This window comes from Dufourea novaeangliae, unplaced genomic scaffold (assembly GCF_001272555.1).
Source record: "Dufourea novaeangliae isolate 0120121106 unplaced genomic scaffold, ASM127255v1 scaffold162, whole genome shotgun sequence".
Classification (NCBI taxonomy): Eukaryota; Metazoa; Arthropoda; class Insecta; order Hymenoptera; family Halictidae; genus Dufourea; species Dufourea novaeangliae.
The window spans coordinates 1,067,316-1,092,414 of record NW_015374046.1 but is presented as its reverse complement, the minus strand read 5'-3'; the positions used below and the strand labels follow the sequence as shown (position 1 = coordinate 1,092,414).

The window sequence follows — 25,099 nt, the reverse complement described above, 5'->3', positions numbered from 1 at the left end:
AACGCAATTAAGTACAAAAGATACAATATTATCCTCATTACATTAAAGTATTAAGTAAAATTGTATTAGAATTTAATAGCTATTAATTGTATTAGAAATTAAATAGCTATTTAATTTGTACATTCTACTTAACTAATAATCCTGCAATATCAATTGAAAGGTCGGGTACAATTAAGGGAACTAGCGCTCGAGAATGTGAAAAATATTTTTGCAGAAAAAAAAACAGCAAATTGAAGCTTATATATAATAGATTTTAATTACAGGTATCTGCACATAATATACTCTTGATTTTAATCGATCTCAAATTTCTTTTATTTTTAAGAATATATTTATGTCCTATTCTTACTTTTGGTGTTAAACAAATTTGTAAATAATTATTGTAAAATGTGTAAGTTTATTTTGTGCAACCCACAGACGTGGTATAAATTACGTACAGATGCCTGATGGGGAATGTTATGGGCGAAAATCAGGGGACCTGACCCCCCCCCCCCAGAAACAATTCTAGTTACGCCAATGGTGATAGAGTTTCAATTTTTGAAGCCAATCCTATTTATTTCAACCGCATATGGCCATTGGTTTATGAAATATTTAATGTTCAGAGCCAGGGAGCGTTCGAACACTCTTCGACGATTTACTGTAATATACCAAGTGCTGCTTTAGAAAAGAACATAAGGTCGCGAATAATAGACAGAGAGCTGGTTGCAAAAATTCTAACGTCATTTCTAAATGCAAATTTTTTGTCTTCAACTTAACCCCTTGCTCTATGATTTTGTTGACGTCTGCAGTCTCCCGGATTACATTGTTATTGAGAGTTTCCCAGAAACGAAAGGAATTCTGTACTTGTCGCAACTGTACTTTTATTTGAAAGTTAAATATTAATACCAGCAATACGGTACTTGACTTTGTCTAAAAGAAAACCGAATAATATTCTTCTTTGCTAAATCGATTTTCAAATCATCAACACGAGTCTGACTCGATATTATAGGGCAAGGGATTATATATATATTTTTAAATAAAACCATTGATTTTAATTAAAATTATCAAATACTTTTTATTTTCATGAAATAAAACACAGATCCTTAAAAAATGAATGGTTTTATTTAAAATGAATATTTTATTTCATATATAAGTACGAAATTAACGTATAATGTTTGTAATAATGATGTTATGGTTGATAAATAGCGACCATTAGATACACGAATTTAATCCACTAAATATGGCTAGATATCATATGCTATTTTGAGCTGTCCATAAAGATAGTTCCTTCTTAAATACGAGTACTGTTATAAAGATTACATATACAATTAATTTGATTAAATTCAGTTGGACTAAAATTTGCATAATCATCAGAAAACTGATGATTATTATTCTTAATAGTCCATGTTTTGCATATAATAAACGATCTGCGGCCGCCCAGGTGCGGTTTGATAACGAAATTTTTGTTTGTCGTAGACTATATACATTACTAATAATGTAGTATACGACTAATAAACAAAAATTCAGACATTTGGAAATGACGGACAACGATAATAGTTTGTACTACCGAAATAATTGTGTCCCGACCGCTTGGAAGGCGCGTAAACGTTCGCACCGTGCACTTTAACCCAGAGTGGCAGTACTTCTCCAAGGATCAAATAGTCTGGCAATGGTACCTTGAGTTTTGTAGCACAATATAGTATTAGCAAAAAAATTTGCAGGCATTTGGATATGACGTTTTTGCCCTTGAAAATTTTACACCTTTTAGGCGCACGCTCCCGCCAAACGCAAGATTTCCAACCAGCCAGACTGGCGGTTTTGTGATTGGTATCACTGCCTGTATCATTTGACGTAAAATATTTGCATTTGGAAATGACGTTAGATTTTTTGCAGCCAGTTCTTAGACTACAACGCGCGGAGGGTCGACTTTAATGGGTCTGTCTATACGCAAGGAAGGCCCGAATTATACGGGTTTTTGGCTGCGCGTTTTCGTGCTCGCTGTTGCACGTATCTGAACCTGCCTTTTACTATAATTATTACTGACTCTGAAATATTAATGGTATAGTCGATACCTATTGAAGAAATGATTACGAAAACCGTTTCTACCCTTTATTCCAGAATAAAAATTGAATAAAAAGATGTCATAACTACACAACTGACGAATACAGGTACGCTAAAATGTTCACAATTTTGCTCTAGACAGGATTATAAATTGGTTTTATTCGGATATATTTTACTCATTCTTACCTTCTAATAGTCTAAATTTAATCCACATGATTATAAACTGTAATTAGAAATTAGGAACATAGCAAAACCTCTCGCAGAAAGTTTGATAGCCTGAAGAAATACATGACAAAGGCAACTCTAAAAATATTATGCGTCGTGGTACCGGATTGGTCGACCGTTTGCAAGTACAAGGTGGCCAATTCGAATAATACCATTATTTTTCCCTGGTTTTTGATTGGAAATTTAGATTCCGATTACGTGAAAATGTTTTTTTTTTCTTTTCATTTACAATAATCCAATATACTTAGAATAAAATTTATGCTAGAACCATGTATAATAGTGCATATTTGAAGTTTGTTATTGTACTCTGCTCCCCCCCTACTTCCCCACCCCCAGTAGTAATTTTCTTCCCTTTTACATGAACCAATACATAACCTTGTAGCTCGCGTGAGCACGCGAAGTAATCGCTGGCGCCGTCGATCGTATTTCCGCTTTCGGCTCTATCGATTAATACGATTAAGAGTTTCGACATTGCGTAGAAAAATATGGTTCTCAATTGTTCACCCTCATATCTCTCAGAGAATCGTGTTTGATTTACAACAGAGTGTATTTTTAACTCTTTTAAGGTTTCTTTTTCCTCTTCCTTGTTCGAGCAATTACTTTTTTTTTTTCCTTTACGTCCGATCGGTTATTGAGACAGTCAGTTATTCTGTTGTTACTTTACGGTAACAACCATTTCAGTATGGGAATCAATGCTCGAAATTCATTGCACGATCTTCCTTGGTGTTGTTCAAGTTCGTCGCGGCGAAGGACAAATTCGAAGAATTGAACAATGATCGATCAGGTGTAGCAAAAAATCGAACATAGCGTTTCAAGCAATGATCATTTCAGAACTTAATAGAGAAATACTTACAGTTTATATGTCTAATCGTATCCCGGTGATCGATAATTAAAATGATACAGAAAAAGCAATAATGATAATCGTAACGAACTTTCGCGCAATTAATCCTCCACGGATGGAAATATTGTCATAGAAAAGCAATATTTGGTTTAGAAAAATTGGATTCTTTTTGTTTTGTTCAAAGTATCACAAAGCTTGAAAAGTTTCACCACAAATGTTTATAAGAAGATTATCCATAGAAGATTAAATAAACATGATCGTGAAACATTCCACGAAACGGAAAGTATCGCGTAAATTTCTGCACGATTCCTTTTCGATTTCTTATTCTCCGTCTTACGGTTTCGATTGTAAAATGAGACAGACGTACACAAAACGCAATCGTTCACTCACGCTCGTTCGCTCACAACCTTCCTTTCTCTCGCTCGCTTAGCTCGTGCAACTTAGTCAATAAAGGCCTATCCCTTATTACTACTTATGCTCTATAAAACGCGACACTTATTGTTTAACTAGACTACTGTTGATTACAAAAACAGAAAGCTTCCTGACTACTAACGTCGAAAACAGGATGGAAACTGAACGGTTCGATTGAAAATAGGTTTTCTTCAGTCAGGGTTTCCCCTCGATATTTCTTAGATCAACTCTGTGTATCTTTCAACCCATGTACATTTGAAAAAGAAAAGTCCACTGGATCCGTAAACCGAGTAACTTTCAAGTGAAATAACTACGAAATTATATAGGTATACGTCGACGCAAAAAATATTTTTATTTTTGGAAGAAACGTTTCTTAAAAAAATGTGTTGTATATGAATGGAAATGCCAAAACTAATCGATACAAATTTGTGAGCGTCAAGTAAAGAACAGTACAAAAATGTTTGTTTGTTCGTTCTTTGTATACTAATACTCCCTCTGCCCCCTGTCGCCATCGAAAACGTCTGGAGCCATAAAAACATACGTTTCCCATCGATCATTTGCGCGTTATTAAGAAATATTTCATTTTGTTCCTCTCTTCAGCGCCCGTTAACCCTCTTTTTGTTTCGTTCTTTAGCTTGTTTCGTGACACAAAAAGAGCTGGATGGCGAAAAAACGACGAAAAAGTCTCGGAACGGGGGACGAAAGAGGAAAGGAGCCATACAGGGTGTCTCGAAAAAGAGCTACTCACGAGGCCATTCTTTATACTCGACTCGGGTTGGAAAAAAGTATGTATGCAGGTGCGGAAACAGTCCAGCGCTATGCCAAGGCACCGGAGAATTGTTTTTTCCTCATTCTTTAGAGACGCGTTTAACTGTTTATTCTTCCCGTTTCTCTCTTTCTCTATTTATTTCATCTTTTATTCTCTAGGAACACCAACTACGCCTACACACTCCAACAAGACGGTCGATTTTGCTTAATATCAAAGGAGCCCTCAAACTGACCGTCTCGCCGAGAGTGGAAATATCATCAGGTTCTCTTGGCTACACTTCAAAATAGACCGCTTCTTGAGCCTCTCATCTGTTTAATCACTCAAAAAATCGTACGCCGAACTTTTGAAAAATCACTCTCGCTTCCTTATGTTCATTTCTTATAAATCGTAAAGCTATTTGTCAATAATCTCATCGTGTAGTCCATTCCCATGTTCCCAAGAACATTTGATATCTTTCTCTCACGGTATACATGGAACCTACGCTCTTCACATGTAAATGCTTCCTTTTTGTTATCTTTCACAGGCTCTTTCTCTCTCTAGCATTCCATGTCCACCTTAACCTTTCACTCGCATTATATACGCACGGATGAGCATACACGTGCATAGCACACACAGAGGCAGGCATACACACACTCGGACGCATTCTTCACCATCTGGCACACGGTTTTTTATGCTTTCTTCGCCGACGTAGTAATTTCTTATTTTTCTTGTATACAAACTTACTCGCTAAACGTATAACCTATGGTGTACTCTCTGTTCTTTCCTCTTTACGGTTACAAGTACATGGCGGTGGAGTATTTCTTTTTTTTTTTATATAATAATACAGCTCATTCTTTTATATATATATATATTTTTATGTATATATATATATATATATATATATATAATATATTTTTAGTACATCCTTATACTTGAGGTCTGGCGGATCCTGAATTTTTCATATTACTTGCTAGAACGTATGACGCTAGAAACATGATGCGGAAGAGATACATAATGAGGATTCTATGGAAGAAGACTAGTATCATAGCTTGAAACAGATGTAATAGGTTGGGGAAACAACTGAGATTTTAGTTATAAAAGAAAACAGACACATTTATACAGGATGCTCGTCGTAATAGTATACATTTTATATGGTTTTAAGTATTTCTGATTGTTTAGTAAAACAAGAAAAGGGTTGTACTTGAACTTCTGTTTAGAATGATAAATTCTAGTGAAAAAGGTTTATAATCCTTCTTCTGAAGAAATGTTACTTGTCACCTTGAGTTCTTTACATGAGACATAGTATTTGCAATTGTATAGCGTTAGAGCTGACTACTATCTATTTGTACTATTTGCACTGAAGGTAAACATGTAATTATAGTATACAAACATATGTATATACAGTGCTGGACAAAATTGTAAATATTCGATTGTAACAATTATCTGGTATTCTTATTTCTTGATATTTATGTTGGTTGTAATAAAAGTACGATTTTTTTAAGAAATTCTCTTCAAGAAAGAACACAATACAGTGATGTCCGAGTATATGTCCGGGCGTTATCCCCAACAATCCGCAACAACGTGATTCAACTGGTATTGAATTACCGGAATAAGAAAGATATATATTTTTATATTTTTATTATATTGTTACCAAATGGCTTTAGTCGGATTATTGAGATTCGTACGATGAAAATGATACCAAACATGACTATATTTCTATTAACTTTGTATTAATTTTAAGCTAAACGGGTAATATTTAATTGACGAAGTCGAAGGTTTTGATATAAATGATATAGTTCTTATGTACATCTTAAATTAGAATATATTTAAAGCGTTTAATAATAATAATAACAATAAAAATAAGAATAAGAAATAATAATAAAATAGTAATATTAGAAAAATTTCATTTGTTCTAATATAATAACGAAAATAAAATTAAGGATAAAAAGCGTGAGAAAGAAATTACAAAACAAAATTAGCAATAAAAAAAATGAGAAAAAGAAATTAAAAAGCAATAGATATAATATATACTAACGAAATTATTTTTGATTGAAATCATCTATCAGAACTTTTGTATGAAATTTAATATATTCAGGTTGTGTTAGCCCCCTATTCCAGATTACGAAACATATTGTCTATCTCTTCATCCACTCTATGTACCACGTTTAAGTTACCCATATATCCTCTGTTTCGTCTGTTGATCCTATACTATCGTTTACACTGGATTCTGCCCTTTCGCATTCCATAACCAACTCCGTTATTTCCTCTTTATTCAGATTGTGATACTTTAGTTTTATTATAGAAATGACATTCAAAAAGTATACAACTGTATTTTCTGTCGAGTTTAAATAATATTTATAAAATATTTTATTCCAATAATACCAAAACCTGGTCGCAAATTGATTGAATTTTCTCACAGTTGTATTCTTCTAACCATTTTTTAATAAGAACTAAACTAAACAAATAATTTTTATGACTGATGAATGATCTAGTCTACACTATTCTACACTCTACCTATTCTGTCTTACTCGCTCCTACCTGTGACGCAGGCACGGCAGAATGAACCGGTATCAGATAACAACGACCAATTCTTGAAACTCCACCTCTCTCCACATATATGTCCAGGCTGTGGCCCGAGCGGTGAACATATACGCGAACATCACTGTACTCAATAACTACTATGTATATCTATAGTATTACCCAAGTTTGCACATGAAAGAAATTTGTTCTACCGAAGTTATTATAGTCTTGTCCAGTACAGTAATTACTAAGATTGACTATATATTATCAGTACATTATCAGTGTGAATACTGAGGTTCAGTCGTTTTAAGGTCATAATTTATAGATTATTGATCTCATTCTTGTATCAATTGTAAACTCAAGGTGATTTTGAACGTTCCATGAAAGAAGAATAAACACGTTCGGTGTTCTTTTCCTATAATCTGTTCGCAATTCTAAACATGCACACTTCCGAATACAGTACACTCCTTCCATTAAGACTGTAACAAGTACGTAAAACAAGTTTGTATACCGTTGCGATGAACATACTGTACAAACATTCACGCTTCAACTAGTAATGAAAAATATATCGACAATAGATTTTTATATATTTCCTATGTTATTATTTTTTTTTCTCATTACAAAATACTTTATTTATTTTTGTAATAAATAGCGATGGATCTCTGGAACGCGTCGTTCTCCCAACGAATATGAAGGATTCCATTTCTCCTTTCTTTTCTCTTACTCTGTCTTTCTCTCCCTCTAGTATTAGCGCATCACATTCCTAACTACGTGTATATGTTTTGCTTTCTTTACTCTTTTATTTTATATCACGCGAATACATATATTCAACGTTGTCTTGTTGTGTTGTTACGTACAACAGTTAAATGTTTATGTCACTTATGGCAAGAAATGGTATCGGCGAAAGGAGCTCGAACAAAATGGCACGATAAATAATACTAAATGTTGTATGAGGTTAAAAAAATAAAAGAAAAAAGAAAATAGGGTCAGACAAGTTAGACAATCGATAGACAAATGTCATTTGCCCGAAACGATCACAGTCCGCGAGGATAACTTTCCAGGTGTGAATAAACACGAGGAAAAAAAATAGTACCTTCAATTGCACGATTGTTTGAACATGACCGTACATGTACGTACAATATGAAAAAAAAAAAAAAATAAACGAGGACAATATCAGAAGTACGTTTTGTGTTCTAACGAAAATCCTTATCAACGTAATCAGTGCTCAACGAAGGTTAAAAAGATTTAACGAAAAAATATGTATAAAAACAATGTAAAAAACGAAATATAAAAAAACGTATCGTAAAATATAAAATACTGTCAACTTTTTATATTATTAGCGAAATTATAAAAATCGCGAAATAAAAACTTTTATGGACTAAATTATTGCCACATTTTCAGCTGTTTTGCAATGATTTGCTACAACATTAATTAAATCCAACTAACATAAAATTTTCGATTAATTTAGTATTTTGTTTCTAAATAACCACACGATTAATATTTTTGAAAATGTTCAACACAGTCAACACAGATAGATATTACACATTAATCGGTGGGATGTCATTTGCATCCTTATGTACGGACCTCCCTTCGCACAATTTATAAAAATTTATAGTGTTACTTGTATACAACGGTGTTAAAGGTAAACAATAAAAAAATAAACTTACAGAAATCTGAACGACGTAATTGTGATTCATTTCAATGTAATAAAAAAAAGTGTAAAATATCTTCCATCATATTGTATTTGTCAATAAGCTTCAATAGCTTACTTAGCTTCTTCGTGTTTAACACTAAGCCTTCATAAAAATATGTTTTGTTTTCCACACATACAGTATGGCAAGACTCTTATATCAGGCTCTATTCTAAACGCTTCTAGAGAAAATTATGGTTTCCTTTCGTGTGTGCATGAAAATACCCTCCATGTCCTTTTTCTATTTTTGATCATGTACATTATATGTATTATATATATGGCACACTTTTGAGATAAGATCTACGTGTAGACATGTCAAAACCATACCCAAAATGTAGGTAGGAATAAAACTGTGAATACGGTTGAAATCTTATGTAAAACGTCACAGCTTTTGCACTATTGTACTAGGACATAGAGAGTCGGCGGCATCATGAATAATTGTCATGCTTGTAGAAAACTCATTGAAGCCCAAAATCATGAAAAGCAGTGAAGGATTCACTGCTAACAGCGCTCGTATAATTTTTTCAGTGTTACCTCTTGACTGAGGTCTTTCCCTGATCTCAGAAATCTTTAACGTGTCCCAAAAAACTGAGCTCGTGCGTTTGATAATGGCTGGACGTAGCGAGTGGTGTAACGCTTGATTGATGCGCCACGTTGACCGCCGTCAAATGATGGTGATGCAGTGAATGATGAGAAGTATGTGTATGAAGGATGTTATTTGGATGGGGAACTTGAAAGTTCCCTGGTGGCGGGGCTCAGGACAGGAGAGGACCTGGATGTCCACCAGACAGGACAGACGATGCGGTAACAGCTGTAGTCTGCATATTCGAAACACTGTTTTGTTGCTGACTTTGCTGTGTACCTAATAAATAAGAAAGTTGTATAAGTGTACAGATAAAATATTATCTTCGAATTCTTAGAAATGTAAATAGGGGTAGTCAATACAAGATTTTATAACTTACCAGCATTCTGACTAAGCTCGGCTTTCACTCTTCTTGCAATGTGGCTTCTGGTATGTTTCCTTAAATGATCCTTGCGATAGAATCCTTTTCCGCATTCTGTGCATACATGTCGCTTTTCTCCAGAATGTATAACAAAATGTAAAGTTAATTGTTCTTTTCTTTTGAATGCTTTCAAGCAAACAGTACACACATACGGTCGTTCTGGATTATGACTCTGTTTGTGACGTGTAAGATGATCCTTCCTTTTTAGACCTGCGCCACAAATATCGCACACAAATCTTCGTTCCAAAGTATGGCCTAGTAGATGCTGTTCCAATAATTCACGTTCAGGGTATGCCATGTGACATTCTGGACAGCAATACAATGTAGAACCATCTAAAGCTGTTGTTAAACGAATTTCACCAGGTTTTGGACGCGGTTTCTTTTCCTTTGGAGCCTTCTTCTTTTTTTTCTTCTTATTATTAGGTGACATCATGATATTAGGTGTTGTTGTAGTTGCTACAGCCACCGATGTTGTCTGAGCCATTTCTGACTCTTTTTTAATACTTTCTGCAGAATACTTTAAAAAATGATGCAAACTGAGTGGTAAAGTACTAGCCGGTAAGTGACTGAGGTAATCCGCCACTGTGGATCCAGGGGTAGCCAAAGATTGCCAAGTAGCAGGCATAGTTGCGGGAGTTTGAGTATGAGCATGCTGTTGATGATGTTGATGCATCGTATAATCTTGTTGGCTTCCATTAGTTGTGCTTTCTCCATTGCGCTGTTGTTCATCTGTTTTCTTGTCCTTATTTTTGTCTTTATCCTGTAGGAGATTGCAAACGTCTTGTTGATTTATCGTTTCTGTTGCTTGCTGAAAAGTTTTAGTTACAGTAATGTCTATGTGCTATAAATGTTCACAAGTACTCTCAGCGCTCACCACTTACCTGATGATATGAACGCTTTTCTTGCATTCCAGGCGAATTTGAGGGCCGCTGTTGAACCGGTTGAGCTTGAGAGTATGGTACATTTGGATAATGATGAACATTGCTGTTGGGATAGCTCGCTTTATTATTCATCATTACTTGCGACTGAGCAGACTGTACACCGTTGCTCTCAGGACGATACTTTCCCATAACCGGCACTCCAATAGGAGGCTGGTTGGGGAAATGATTAGCGTAGCGCCCACCCGCACCGCCGGAGCCGTCGGTCGCGAACTGGTGGATACTCGGAATAGTACCGGGAAAGTGGCCTCCGAACGGCGGGAAATTCATTGCAAACCGTCAATCAAATACCTGAAAAATCGAAAAAAAAAAATCAGGGTTGGCATAATTACATGCGGCAGCAATACTTTATCCACTGCAATTTTCTGGGATAGTCCCGAAAGTAATGATTCGTCCATTAATCAACATCCTTCACCATTTTGCCAACAATTTGTAAGTACGTTCTATTATTACTACGTATGTAACATACACTAACGACAATTGAACAAATTGTAGATGTCAGCCGTTGACATGTGCTCGAAAGGTGCATCGCTACCGCTTAGACAAAGATCGTGGTATCGTCCGAATGAGGAGATCAGGGATGCGTGGGTAAATTCTCAGCAACATCGGCGGTAATAATGAAGACATTCACGCGTATTCATGATACACCGCGTCAAGATATCTAACGCGTCCTGCTTAAACGACGCCCGAGTATTTACTCACAGCGACGTCCCTCTCCCCATGTTTCTTTGCCGTAGAATCAAATCCTTTCCTCGGACGGGGGGGTCTCCGAGAGGTGTAAGTGCGAGTGTAGGGGCAGATTTTTGCAGCACAAGATAAGCACAATAGAAACACCGAACACCACGCTACTATCGCCACCGCTGCGTCAGTCGTCTGTCACGATGAAGATACACACGGGATACAGTAGTTTTTCCCTTCTTAAAACCGTTCGATTCTTTCGAAACGCAATTATTCACAGAGATCACTGAATAACCGTTCGCGTTCGTATAACGAGGATCACGGCCAGTTTAGACGGCTATAGAAAGGGGGTACAACACGGAAAAAAGACGTTAAAAAACGAACATTGTACGCGGCCAGGATCGTCGCGATGCGGGGGAAGGGTGGCCGTAGAGGGACGGGCAGCGCGGAGAACGGGATCGGAGGACGGGAAGAATGAAGGAGAGAACAGGAGGAGGGAGACGTAGGGGGGATGATCTGGCCAGAGGGATGGGTAGCGTGCGCACAGTGGGATGAAGTGCGAGGGGAGAGATCCCGAGACTTTCCCCTCACGGCACCTAGTCGATACGCGGGGGCCGAATTCGCACGAAATTCAGCAGAAAATGGCCGTACCAAACACCGTGGACATGACGAATCTCGGTTTACTACATTCGAAAATTCGTGAAAAAATCAACTTACCATTTAGTACTTAGCAGCCCGCGCTCGCCTGGTCACAATTTTCACGAAGCTGAGAATCTCCGAAAAAAAATCCCCCGCTCTATGTGTGTGCCGTTGACACCTGTCCCTCAAGTCGGCGCCCCCACCCCATCCGTCCGCCCTCTACTGTGCCAGCCTCTTAACTATTTTTTCTCTCTCCCGGCGGCCCTCCACGCCAACCGCGCCGGCGAAAATGCCCGAATCCATCGGGGTTTTAACTTCGAATCGCTCCCGGCGACCTGCCATTATTTTCTCTCTGAGCGCATTACAGTCAATGGAAATCGGCGATACGTATACATATATGTATACCATGGAAATGAAGGAGTATCATCAATAGGAGGAAAAAAAATATAATGTAAACCTGAACAACCAATGCATTGCTATTCTCTCGTAATTGTGTACTCTTGTAATTAACAATTAATGTTGATTATTGATTACACAATTGCACTGAAACATAAACTTACAAAATTTCTAGACGAATCCGCGAAAATGTTTGCAATGGAAGATACGAGCTGTTTTAAAATGATTTTATTAATAAAATGTAAAATATAGTACGTAATATAGTAGTATGTATATAGTGTTTTTATGTCGTAAATCGCGTTATATATGAATATACAAATTATGAAGTTGATAATGTCGATTAATTCTCTTTGTACAAATTAATAGTTAACTCGTTCGATTAAAATATATTAGGTGTATTTTAGTTTTCAGAAACATTCCATGCTTAATAATTACACAAATTAAATATATACGAATATATAATACAGAAAGAAAAAATAATTCTTATAGTTGGTTAATTAATAAAAATTTGTTTATATTAAATGTATGTTTTATTTTAGCTTTTTTCTCCAATATTTATGTAAGTAACAATGAAAATGACTTATGGACTATCCATACTGATTATGATAATAATAGCTATAATAATATGATAATAAAATAATAATTATATTTCTTGTACAGCTATACCCACTGCCTTTAGTAATGATACTTACAATAAACAGTATTCTTTTTTTTTGTATACATACATCATTTATTCAAATAAATTTGAGTGTATTTAAGATCGATCAATAAATCAGACGACTCGATCCCAAAAAATTATTTTTGCTGTACTTTCGTCGTGCAATTTATGATAATACAAAATATGTCTGTCAGTTACGATCAACACAAAGAAGAAGATTGCACAGTCTTCTTACAAAAGGATAATCAGTTTAGTAAATAAAACGAATTAAATACTATACAAATTAAGTTACACTAACTTATCAGAATTATAAAAATATTGGTTGATTCTAGAAATGCTTCCCTTCTGCGAACCACCGAAAATTAAATGCACACAATATCGTTCGTTCATCGATCGTGTATAAGAACTTTAACTTTACGATATGCAAACTGATATTTGTTGTATATAGTGTATTTCTTTCAACTGGAAACACAGTAATATCTCGCACACCATTGAATATACGAACAAACTTTTTATAAGAGTTATTTTATATGAAGGGGCGCATTATACGCCGTAAATAGTTCTTTTGTGTATGAAATTGTAAGACTGACTTCAAGGTCAACTTCATTTTCTTAAACGTAACACTATACATCTTCATTCATAATACGATAGCGTTTGTTAAGACGAGTTCAATGGTATGTCACGTAAGGTCATTCAATGTAGTAAAAGCTTATATACCAGTGAGATTCAAAGGAGTCAGATCAACGTGAATCGCAGGTAGTGTACTAACAAATCCTACATAACTGTGCTACCAAGTGACATCAGACCCGTGAATCGCACTGATCTGATTATTTAACATCTCACTAATTTACAACCTCTTACTAAATTAAATGACCATACGTGGCACACCATTGAGCTCGTTATAACAAACGCTACCATATCATGAATGAAAATGTAAGGTATTCTATTTAAAAAAAAAAATCTTGAAATCTCTTTTACAATTTCATATATAAAAAAAACTATTTACATCACACAATGTCCCTCTCCATACCAAACAACTCACGTAATAATAATAATATTTTCCCATCTTCAACGATCTACTAAATAGATATTCATGCGTTTCCAGTTAAGAAAAATACGCTGTACGTGTATAACAATACTATAAAGATTTGCCTATGTCAAATGATCATTCTTTTTAACTTTTGTAAACGCAAGTCTATCTTTACAGATTTATATATGGTCAGTAAATCAATAAAACGTTTTTCCTTTCGTAAAAATTAAACATGAAATAATTAGTTATGTAATTATAAATGTAGAATTTTACATTTGTCTCGTACAATGTAGCATTTTTGTTCAAATATTAGTCGAATATCATCGGTTAACATATACACTCTCTTTCTGTGTCTCGATCGTCTAGAATAAGTGGAATAAATAGATTCACTTCATATTTGCACGACAATCTTATTCTTTCTTGTGTACGGTAAACTGGTTGTATTTACAGCCCTGCTTTGCAAATTACTCGTTACCTTCCACATTACGTATCTTTTATCTCTCTTTCTCGTCTTCCCTCTCGTTAATATTTATCATCGAAGAAAAATTAACTTCGGCCGAAAACTCGATTGCCTTCTGTCTGGCGAATCCAGTTCGCGCTTTCAAAAATATATTTTTATATTTATATACAGGGTGTCTCAGGTAACTTGATCACTTCGAATAATGACTTAACGGTACACTTTATGAAAATTTTGAAGAGTGGCATAATTAAGGGCATAGTTAAGGTATCACATCTTATAAGATACGTGCATTTTTTGTGGATGGATGCAGATCCACCTACAAAAGAAGCACGTACCTTATAAGATGTGCCCCTTGATGCCATTTAAGTTCCACGCCTCAAAATTTTCATAAAGTGTACCGTTAAGTAATTATTCGAGGTGATCAAGTTAGCTGAGACACTGCATATATATGATATATATATATACATATATGTATATAGATATATATATATGCGCGCGCGCGCGTGTGTGTGTGTATATATAAACTTTTTTATTAATTCTAACTTGCGTCATGGAACTGGATTAGCGACAAAAACATTTTGAATTAGTACGAGTTAAGACAAACTCGTCTACACATTTTTTTCCTTACACGTACGCTATAACGTGTACGCAAAAAAGAAACATCGTATATGTACGAACTTCGTTCGTCAGTCAGCTCAGTGCGTTTTGCAGAATAATTATAATCATACATTAATCTGACCTACGACTTCCTCCAAAGAAGCTGATGGTGTACAAAGTTTCAAATTCGACAGGTCGTCAGTAAAAGTATCTTTATTCGAAGATACAGAGAAAGATCTCATTCTTTTATCTTTGCAACACCACTACTAGGCAACGATAACCACCATCAACGAAATTTTTCTTTACATGATACCAATTGGACTATGAGATTACAGAATTCAATCGGCAAGTACGCCTTGCCTTGCACGACCTCTAGCCTGCTGGTGATTAAATCGGAAGTACCGCCCAGGTTGATTCGGGGCGGTATGCTGCTGCTAATGCTGTTGTTGTTGCTGCTGTTGCTGTTGTTGTTGCTGTTGTTGTTGCTGTTGTTGTTGCTGCTGCTGTTGATGATGAAGTATAGCCATTGCACCAGTTTCGGCTGCAGTCGGAAGAACAACAGTAGACTGTTCGCTGACGGCTATTTGATGGATCTGAGCCTGAGATCCTTGGCCTACTTGTATTTGTATTTGTTGCAATTCGGATACCGATGATTGTTGCTGTAATTGGTCTGCCTGCTGTTGCAACTGCTCAGCCTGCTGTTGTAACTGTTCAGCCTGCTGTTGCAACTGTTCAGCCTGCTGTTGTTGTTCTGTTTGCTGTTGGGGATTCTGGGAAGCATCAGTCGTATTTAAAGGATCCTCTTTAATACGTTTCGCCAAATGAGACCTGGCATGCTTCCTCAAATGGTCCTTGCGGTAAAATGCTTTACCGCATTCGGTACAAACTTCGGTCTTGTGTCCAGAATGTATAACAAAATGAAGATTCAAGTGTTCTTTTCGTTTGAAACCCTTCATGCAAACAGAACAGATAAAAGGCCTATCTGGATTGTGGCCTAATTTATGTCGTTCTAAGTGTTCTTTACGCTTTAAACCTGCACCACAAATGTCACATATGAACCTCCTTTCTATCTTATGCCCGATAAGATGCTGTTCCAAAAGTTCTTTCTCAGGATAAGCCATGTTACACTGTGGACAACAGAATAGTGTTGTACCATCAAGGGCAGTTACTATGCTCACTTGTCCTGGTTTTGGCTTTTTTGGTTTTGGAGGCTTTTTCTTGTATTTCTTTTTCCTCTTGGGTTTTGCTCCAGGCTCCTGTTCCTCGACAACATCAGGAATGATTGCCGTTTCCCCGCCAGCGACTGTAATCTGTACAGCTTGTTCTCCTGATGTAGCATTTCCAGACACATCTAAACCATCAGCCCCTAAAGGACTTGATTCAATAGTGGCTTCTCTTTTTATTGTCTCCGCCGAAAATTTTAGGAAGTGCTGTAAACTAATAGGCAAGGTACTGGCAGGCAACCTGGATAGATAATCTGCGACAGTTGATCCTGGAGTTGCAAGGCTCTGCCAACTAGCGGGCATAGAAGTAATAAATTCTTCTCCACTCTGATTTCCTTGGCTCTTAATGCTACCTCTTTTTATAAGGGCTACCGGTGTTGTTCCCTCCTTTACATCCTCCTTCGATTCTTCCATACCCTCACGTAAAATCAAATCCTGTGGAATTTGTGCTACCACAGTTAAACCTTCTGGTGCACCAGGAAGCTGCACAGTCTGCTGAATAGTCTGTTGGGATGTAGTGGTGACTGCTGTGGATGTGCTTTGGGTAGTTTGATCCGATCTAAAATTGAAAAAAAAAATGATTGTCCAATTTTAAAATGAAATAAGATACATGCTAGATCATTATCAACTACAGTAATGTCTCACTGTTAATCCATTTATTAGACCACTCTGTTAAGCTATCATTATTCTTCCAATGTTTTTTAGAAATTCTTTTTATTTTGAAAGAGTCATGCTCTAATGAAAAATAATACTTTAATAATCTTTTATTTACTTGTATGAAAGCATTTATAATATACTGGATAGATTTTCCAAGCGAAAATTAGTAATATACGCTACTTAATATAATTTATTAGTAATACACTAAACATCTTGGATATCACCAATAACCATTTGATAACTTGCTAGTTGCGCCCTGTGGGTCATGTGTTACCTTTATGTACGAAAATGAGTTAAAACGCTTGCGTCAAATAAATGGAAGTACACGATAAGTTTTCAGTTCTATTAGTGCTGTAATAGTGATGCAAAGTAACAAGTGTACTGTAAAGTTTTTAAATAATTTTATTTTGTAATAAGATATACTTTCGGATGTACTATAATTATTGAAACATGTCAGTTTAGAAAGGCACAGTTAGTAAGACACATAAAATTGGTCTGTACTCGACGGTTTAACTTCAGTGTTGCCCACATAAAATCATGTTTGGTGTCAAGTTTATCGATAACAAGTACAAATAGATTTCATAAAAAATAGAATAAAGTGTAGTTTTTCTAGCGAATGACTCATCCAACTTGTTCACCTTCTTGAGTGCCAGTGACCGGCACCAAGTGGGTTGAGAGTGACTCACATTTTCTCTGTCATTCTTGGCATATCCTGTACTAGTAACTGATTCAAGTACATAAGTACTCTGAACTACTCGGAAACTATTACTCTATATAGGGTATCCAATAAATCATGGTACAATAAACAAAATATACAAACTGTTTTAATTGATTACACTACTGGCAAGAAAAATTACCTAAATCATAAGACTGCCCGATTTACTACAAACACGTAATACATTTTAGGTGCATAGAGTAAGCAACTGTTACGACAGGTTGTCTGTTCTCATAAAATAATTCTACTGTACTTCATGTTGCAGAAGAGTCGTGTTATTATTTAAAAAGTATATTAAATTATATTTACGCTTAGTTAAAACTGCACTATTGAAGGCTTATGTTTAATGTATTTGTGATTCACTAAACACCCTGTTTAGCATGTACTAACACTTTGACTGCTACAGTACTTAATTTGGGTGATGATATTATTAACTTGATAAGGAATGATTTAATTAAATATTTTCATTTAGACCGGTATGCACAGAATGATATAAAATTATGAAAGAAATGAGCTATCAAAATTTGAAGAAACAAAGACAGAAGGAACCCTCTGTTGAATTAAAAATTACAGGTGTTATGCTCTCCTCATCGTTTGTATAATCATAACGTAATAAATTCGAGTTGCTCATATTACTTCAGTGTACCAGAGCACAAAAACTACAGTACTTTTACTGATAATAGAAGAATAATAAACAGTTAAGTTAGTTTTCAGATAGTTGAAATAAATTTTTGATACACTTTCAATGGTAAGAATTTGAATACATATAATGAAATATCATTACTCCAATATAATAAACGTATTGAAAACAGAGTTATCTGAAATTTATATTAATTTTACACGAGATTCTGGAAAGGAATTCAAGCATAATTGTACTTTAGTTTATGTAGTACTTCCCTGTCTACCACGTTTTTCTATCAAGGGAACACAAGCTTTACAGCTTTGTACAACATGCAAGCTATTTATATACTGTCACTTCTTTCACTAATGAAGGAATATACCCATAATCGTCTAGCATTAAGTTCATCTCATGGTTAATGCTATTTTGTGACGAGATACAGGTTCTACACATAGATGTACAACTACATTCCATTATCCTTCCCTTATACAAAATATTTTGTAATTTCACTCCATACAGTTTTATGATTCTGGATCTCATAGGGATCTTGCCAGAAATAAACTAAGCAGTCAAAGTGTCATACTTGGTGTATGAGGTGTAAAGACCCGAGTTCTGACCAGGTTCAGTATGAGGCCCTTTTGAATCTTTCCTCACCAATAGGTGTCGGCCTCAAGGGATTAATATCGTATCGTATCGTATCGTATCGTATCGTATCGTATCGTATCGTATCGCACTCTGGTTGCAACGCCGCCATAACTCAAAGAAATATGAATTTCTAGTTTTATGTGTAGCAAGATTGTAAATACAGACTTCTGTATGGTGCATCATTGGCACAACGGTACTTTCTATCTTCCTCCAATAGAGGATAGTTCATAGGTATTTGTTTTGTAAAATTATACATTTTTGACATATGGCAGTATTGCAATCGGGACCGGATATGTTAATTATATCCTATCTAACGAATTATAATGGCCGTTTGAAACGAAAACGGCAGCCCTTACGTTTGCGTTGTGGCCACGGTGTTCTGTGGCTGTACTTGAATCTGCACCCCATCCGCGCCTTGTTGACTGTACGCGACAGTGAGCACTGTCGCGGCACCCTGGGGGAACTGTCCCAACGAAATCGGGGCCAAGTGATATTTCGGCTGGTCACCGCTGTTCCCGCTCTGCGACACGCTGGGATTGACCACCTGGATTTGAACGGTTTGCTGCTGCTGCGTGCCATCTTTTCCGGGTACGGTGATGGGCAGCGTGATAATCTGCTGCTGCTGGTTGTTACCCCCTTGAGCCACGGCGAAACCGTTCGGATCGACCGGCCTCAGATAATGAACACCACCTTCGCCGCCCGATAAGACGCCGACCACCTGTCCCCCAGTTGGCAGATTCTGGGCGAACTTAGCGGTCGCGAACTGGTGAACCGTGCCCGTCGGTAGCGAGCCTGCCGGAAAGCCGGGAAAGGGTGTGAAATTCATCTTCCACGATAATTAAATCTGAAAACCAAACAGAAAACCATTTTGTAGAAATATGCGCCGAAGGGGAGATTTTTTCTTTTGTATTGTTATTAACACTAGAACTACCAAACAAGTCAAAATGACTTGTCAATACACTCTTACAACGACGATTAAAATGTTGTGACAATATATTTTCTCAGATCTTTTGTACCTTTTATTGCGATATGAAAGTGAAGAAATTAGTCAATTTCTAAATTTTCAAAAGTTTTTCACGTTTATCCACCGATCAAAGCAAATATGCGTTTATTCGTCGATAGTTCTAGAGTTAAATAAGTAACATTTTGTTCGTAAACTGAACAAGATAAAAAATTATTTCAACAACAACAACAACTAAAAAGAAACAGAACGTACAGCGTCGTTAGGAGTATATAAATTAATTACCCTTAACGAATGTGCGAATAACAAACAGCAAATAATAATATTCGCAAATTCAAATCATTTCGGTGCGCTTATGAAAGGATTAGTGAATATACTTCAAACGAAACGTGTTTACGAATGCCACGAAAGAAACAAAAGTAGGATACTGAATAGTTGGATAGTAAGTATACACAGTATATGTATATACGTATTACACAGTTGCACTCACTTTGACGCATGAGTGCTGGCTATCGAAGTGCATCGACCTTCGTAACTTCGAACCGTTTCAACACAGAATCCGTGTTTCATAGAACTCACAGTTACTCTCTAATCCATTAATATGTATAATCTTCGGCGGACATTGTGCTCGAAGTAAAGCAAGTTCACGACGTTTATACACGATCATGTTTGCTAAATACGAAAAATATATTGTGAATGAATATTTGTTAATTAATACCACAATAGATTTTGGACATTTATGAACTTATGGGCGTACAAGTAAAATTCAAGGGTATAATCTAATAACTGCATAATATAATTTAATACTAAATTCTGAACTCTTAAATACTTTTTTCTGGCTTTCATTTACGACCGAATTTATTGTATTAACCGTTTCCGACCGTAAGATTCCATTTGGAATCATTAATCTACTTAGCAGTTGTAGCCCATAAAATGAGCTTGAAGATACAATATTCAATGCTTTATCAGCATTTTTAAAACAAATCATAATAAATACAACCACTATAAATATTAAGTTACAAAAAAAATATATACAAATAACGTAAGAAAAGCAACAAAAACTGTGCAACGTCGCGGTATGTACTATATTAACGCGTTCACTTAAAAAACAATTGAACGCTCAAAAGTACAAACGTACCGCGATGTTGTATAACTGCTGCTGACTTTTTATACCCTTATTTGTACCTTTTTTGTAACATTTCAGGATTCATTCTAGTAAAACATATTTAAAAAATGTTAATTTCATTTTAAAAAAAGATGACATCCATATCGCTGAAAAACTATGCAAATAAAGAAACTCTGTCAAACTTTGGCCTAACACAATTTTCTGTAAAGTTCAAGGAAAATCCTGAAATTTCGTGGCGACACTTACGTGGGACACCCTCTATAATAACACGAGCATTCTATACATGGTAAAGCATTTACATAGTGTCCTTAGATATATCCAGTATTTATATACACATGAACAAGAATGTTTGAGCCATAATAAAATTCATCGATGGGGTAAATAAAATCATTACAAAAATATTCCCGTCATGGTAATTTTCTTCTTTCTTTAAACGGAATCGTATATTATTTTGTACACCCTTACTGAGGATGAAAAAATCAGCAACAACGTACTGTAGACTAATACAATGGTCATGTGATCTAAACAAATTTTAGTATGACGATAATTAATATTCCTTAAAGTTATGTTAGAGTACGAATGTATGTATAGTGCCTTAACGAGATATTAACTTCGGCTTAAAAGATAGAAGAAAATATATCAATTCATAAAAAAGCCACGTAACCCAGAAGACCTTGAAATTTCAGGAAAAAAATGATCTAGAGAGAATTATTCTTTCGATCGGTATATTCATCCCTTAAAACAATTTATCTTTGTCCTAAACAATTTGTTCACGTCTACTAACAACGAAAATATTTGGGTGTCCTCAGTCGAATGCTCCACACGTTGCGTATGTATTCGTTCGCCCCTCTAATAGTATTTAGTATATCCTACACGTGGCGAGAAAGTTCATGTATAATTGCCGTGGGAAAATACGTGCTCCAAAAGCCTACCGTACGTCTTCAAACAGGAGACTCCCGACTCTCCCCCCTTCCCCACACGTAAATACATAGTTTTCCATGTGCTGACTGCTACGCCATATATCATAATAAATACGTCAAGATCAAGGTTGACCTCGTCGGCACATCAGCCTTCCATTTGCTCAGAAGATACAAGTGTCGGTACTTGTACCGGCTTTCCCCACCCCTCCACGCAACCACCGCCGCCACCATCACCCCTTATCCTCTCCGTCGATGAAACGGTTCACTCTCTGTCGCAGCAAAGGCGCTTATTCGCGAAAGCGATGAAGTTTAAGCTCGAGCCACCACCGCCGCCGTCGTCTTGCCATCTCTACCGTCCAAGTCTTAACTTCAGACCTCTTGACCATGTGTTGGTATGTGGGCGTGGGGGGTGAGGGATCCCCCACTTCACCCCCTCCCCCACCTCAAAGGGATCCGGGAGCAGGGAGGATAGTCGTCGAAGTGGCCCAGGATTGCACCCCACTCCACTATGATGGTGTCCCCACGGGGGTAGGAACACGATGAGGGTAGGGGGGAACCCATAGGTGGGAAAACGGGAACCCACCGCGAAATATACCCAGAGACTGGTTCTATTTCTCTCGCACCAACAGCAGCACACGGAACACCGCGAGAATAGGACGGGAAGGAACGATAGTTCGGTGTGTAGGTGCGTAAGCGTGTGCCGTAAGCTCGATGGGGTAGGGGCATGTCAAGAAAGAAGGGAGACGAACCTCGACATACTGGGAACTCCCCGGAGAGGGGAACGTGAAATATCGGGAGAGAACATACGAAGCAGACATCGTGGCAGACGAAGTGGGACACACCGATGACTCTCGCCCTTGATCCACCCGTGGTAGGGAAGGAACAGAAAACGGGGGAGAGAGAGAATGAAAGAGAGAGGTTAGGTTACCCGTGCACTTCTCCTCCTTTCGACGCACCGAGGAGGGTGCCGTGTCGAACGGACGATTACTCCGCGGCTGCAAGTCGTTGCGGGTGGTTGCACGACTTAACAGAAAAAACTGCCGGAACTCGAACACCCATAAACAAACATACACCGCGGATGTGTTTTTCGACTTTCGCGGAATGGCGTGTACGACTGACCGGTCAGCCTCGCCGACGTACCGTTGCAAGACGCGCATGTCGTAATGGCGCCGATTCTCTCAAGGTTCAACACATCCCACTCTCTCGCTCTCTCTTCCTCTCATATGTACACTCTATATGATTGTCTCTATCGCGTACACGCATCGAAGATAGCATGTCTGGACAACATTCGCGGTTTCTACAGAAATTCTATCCAGATGTCTCGCATAACTGCACAGGCTTGGCTCTGATATCACGCGGGCAGCGTACGCACAACGGAATAGCTCTGGGGCATTGTGCAATCACGTATTTTTTACACGTACACAGCACATAAAAAAAAATAAACGTGATGAGATAGAATAAAGCGTTTCGAAAGATTATTATAATTTTTATCCTGAATGGGACTATATAACGCTGAACGAGTACGGGGTTAAAAAAAGCGACATTGTGGTTTACATAAACACGGATGCGCTAGCGTATAGAAGACTCGAGTGCAGGCGAGGTTACCCACGTCAGCAGGTTTGGTGATGCATCAGCCATGATGAGAATCAAGTATGGAGACGCGAGAAAATAGCACAGGTCCGAGACGCTGGTGCTTTGTTCTCTCAATTCCCTCTCTCCCTTTTGCCCTGCTCCCTCCCTTCCTTTGGTGCTCTTTCGATCGCACATCGGGAGACGTTACATGGAGAGGAAGTAGGGAAAAGATCGGGCGAGTTGGCAGAGGCGAGAGCAGGGCAGAGGCGAAACAGAGGACAGAGTAGAGCCAACAGAGGCACAGGCAGGGCTGTTGTTTACACCCCCACCTCGACGGGTTAGAGGCAGCGAGATGCCACGGAGGGGCCTCCGAGACCTCGGCGGGCACCCACCACCACGCAATTTCCAACCCCACCAGCCTCTCAACCACTGTCCGCACCTCCAACCACCCCACCAAAGCCAGCCCGAGCCAAGCCGTGAGCCACGACGAGGGCCCCGCGACGATTTTAGTGTCTTGGGGTGGGTGCTCTGTGGCCACTGTTTCGCGGTTCTCGTGTGCACGTTTCGCATTAGGAGTAAAGCGCGTAAGAAAACGCGGGGCGGCCCCCGTTCGTGGAATCCGTCAGGTCGCGCCAGTTTAATCGTTCGGACGATAGGTGCACGCGAGTTCCCTACGTACAAGATAATCATCATCCACGAGGAAATGCGTGTCCTACTTACCCACGCGCAACTGTGACTCCCTTGTGCACTCCTTTCAACGTACTGCTACGTCTGATGAACGTTGTGTCGGAACACCTTCACGTAGTACAGCGACTGTCCGCCTGGCTGGCTCGTCTGCGTCGTTCTCAATCTTCACCGCGGCGGCAGCAACTTTCTCATTTCTACGTACACGTTCGCCGTGCCACGGCTCTTTTGGCTAGCCGCGACTAGTGCTTACGGCGCACACGTCATACGAGACGTACATTGAAACGAACGGGTCTTTGGCAATGGACGAGCTGTGACTCGTGATAAATTCACGCACTACTGGCAGCTTTTCTGCGGTAACGGCAAGCCGCGACGCGCACTCATTTCCGGGTTTACGACAGTCGAGTTCGATCGAGTATGGCCCCGGTCGGTAGGTAAGCGTGGGTCTTGAGCCGACCAACGGGGAATGAATTCGAGCTAACGGTACATAGCCACCCGACGGTGGTCACACGTTAACTCGAAGCGCCGCGATGCCAGGCCACTCTCCTGAAAACCACGAGCTGTGAAAGTAGACACCCTCCTTCTTCCTACGGATCCCAGGTTTATCTTGAATGACCTCGTCTCACGTGCTTGTAGGACGCATTCTTGTTTTTCAGTCAATAAATAAAAATACTTTTAACCGCGAAAACTTATGCCACTATTAATATTCTATCGGAGAAATATCAACTATGGCGGCGTTTACACGCGAGTATATTGTGAGAGCGAGGGGAAAGCCGCGCTTGCGCGCTTGTCGATTAAACAGTCAATTCTTATCCTGTCCGTTGTATTCACAGGTACGACAGAAATCTCTCTAGTTTTACCAGAATCACTAACATTTGAAAAAATTTTTATATCAGCGTAAAGAAACACCTGTCTGTTGCTTTATCTTACTCCCAGACACTTCGTCACTTCCGTCGACACTAACTCTGTGCGCACCTAGCGGAGACTGAAGTGAGGTTAGGTCGAGAATCGATATAGCGAGACTAGTTTGGTAATCGTCATGTTTCGATATATTGCGCGCTCAATATGAATTGCTTACTGGGTGCTGATGACAGAGAAACCTAGC

The 25,099-nt window shown here is 38.0% G+C and overlaps 1 protein-coding gene across 1 annotated transcript; it reads right to left on the bottom strand.

The window, feature by feature from the left end:
- Positions 1-8,675: 8,675 nt before the first annotated feature.
- LOC107189662 lies at positions 8,676-24,737 on the bottom strand. The gene is given in 6 exon segments (XM_015578246.1): positions 8,676-9,334; positions 9,435-10,284; positions 10,358-10,690; positions 15,226-16,654; positions 19,088-19,575; positions 24,031-24,737. Coding segments are annotated over 5 exon segments (3,189 nt in total). The 5' UTR covers positions 19,558-19,575; positions 24,031-24,737; the 3' UTR covers positions 8,676-9,227.
- Between the last annotated feature and the right edge of the window lie 362 nt (positions 24,738-25,099).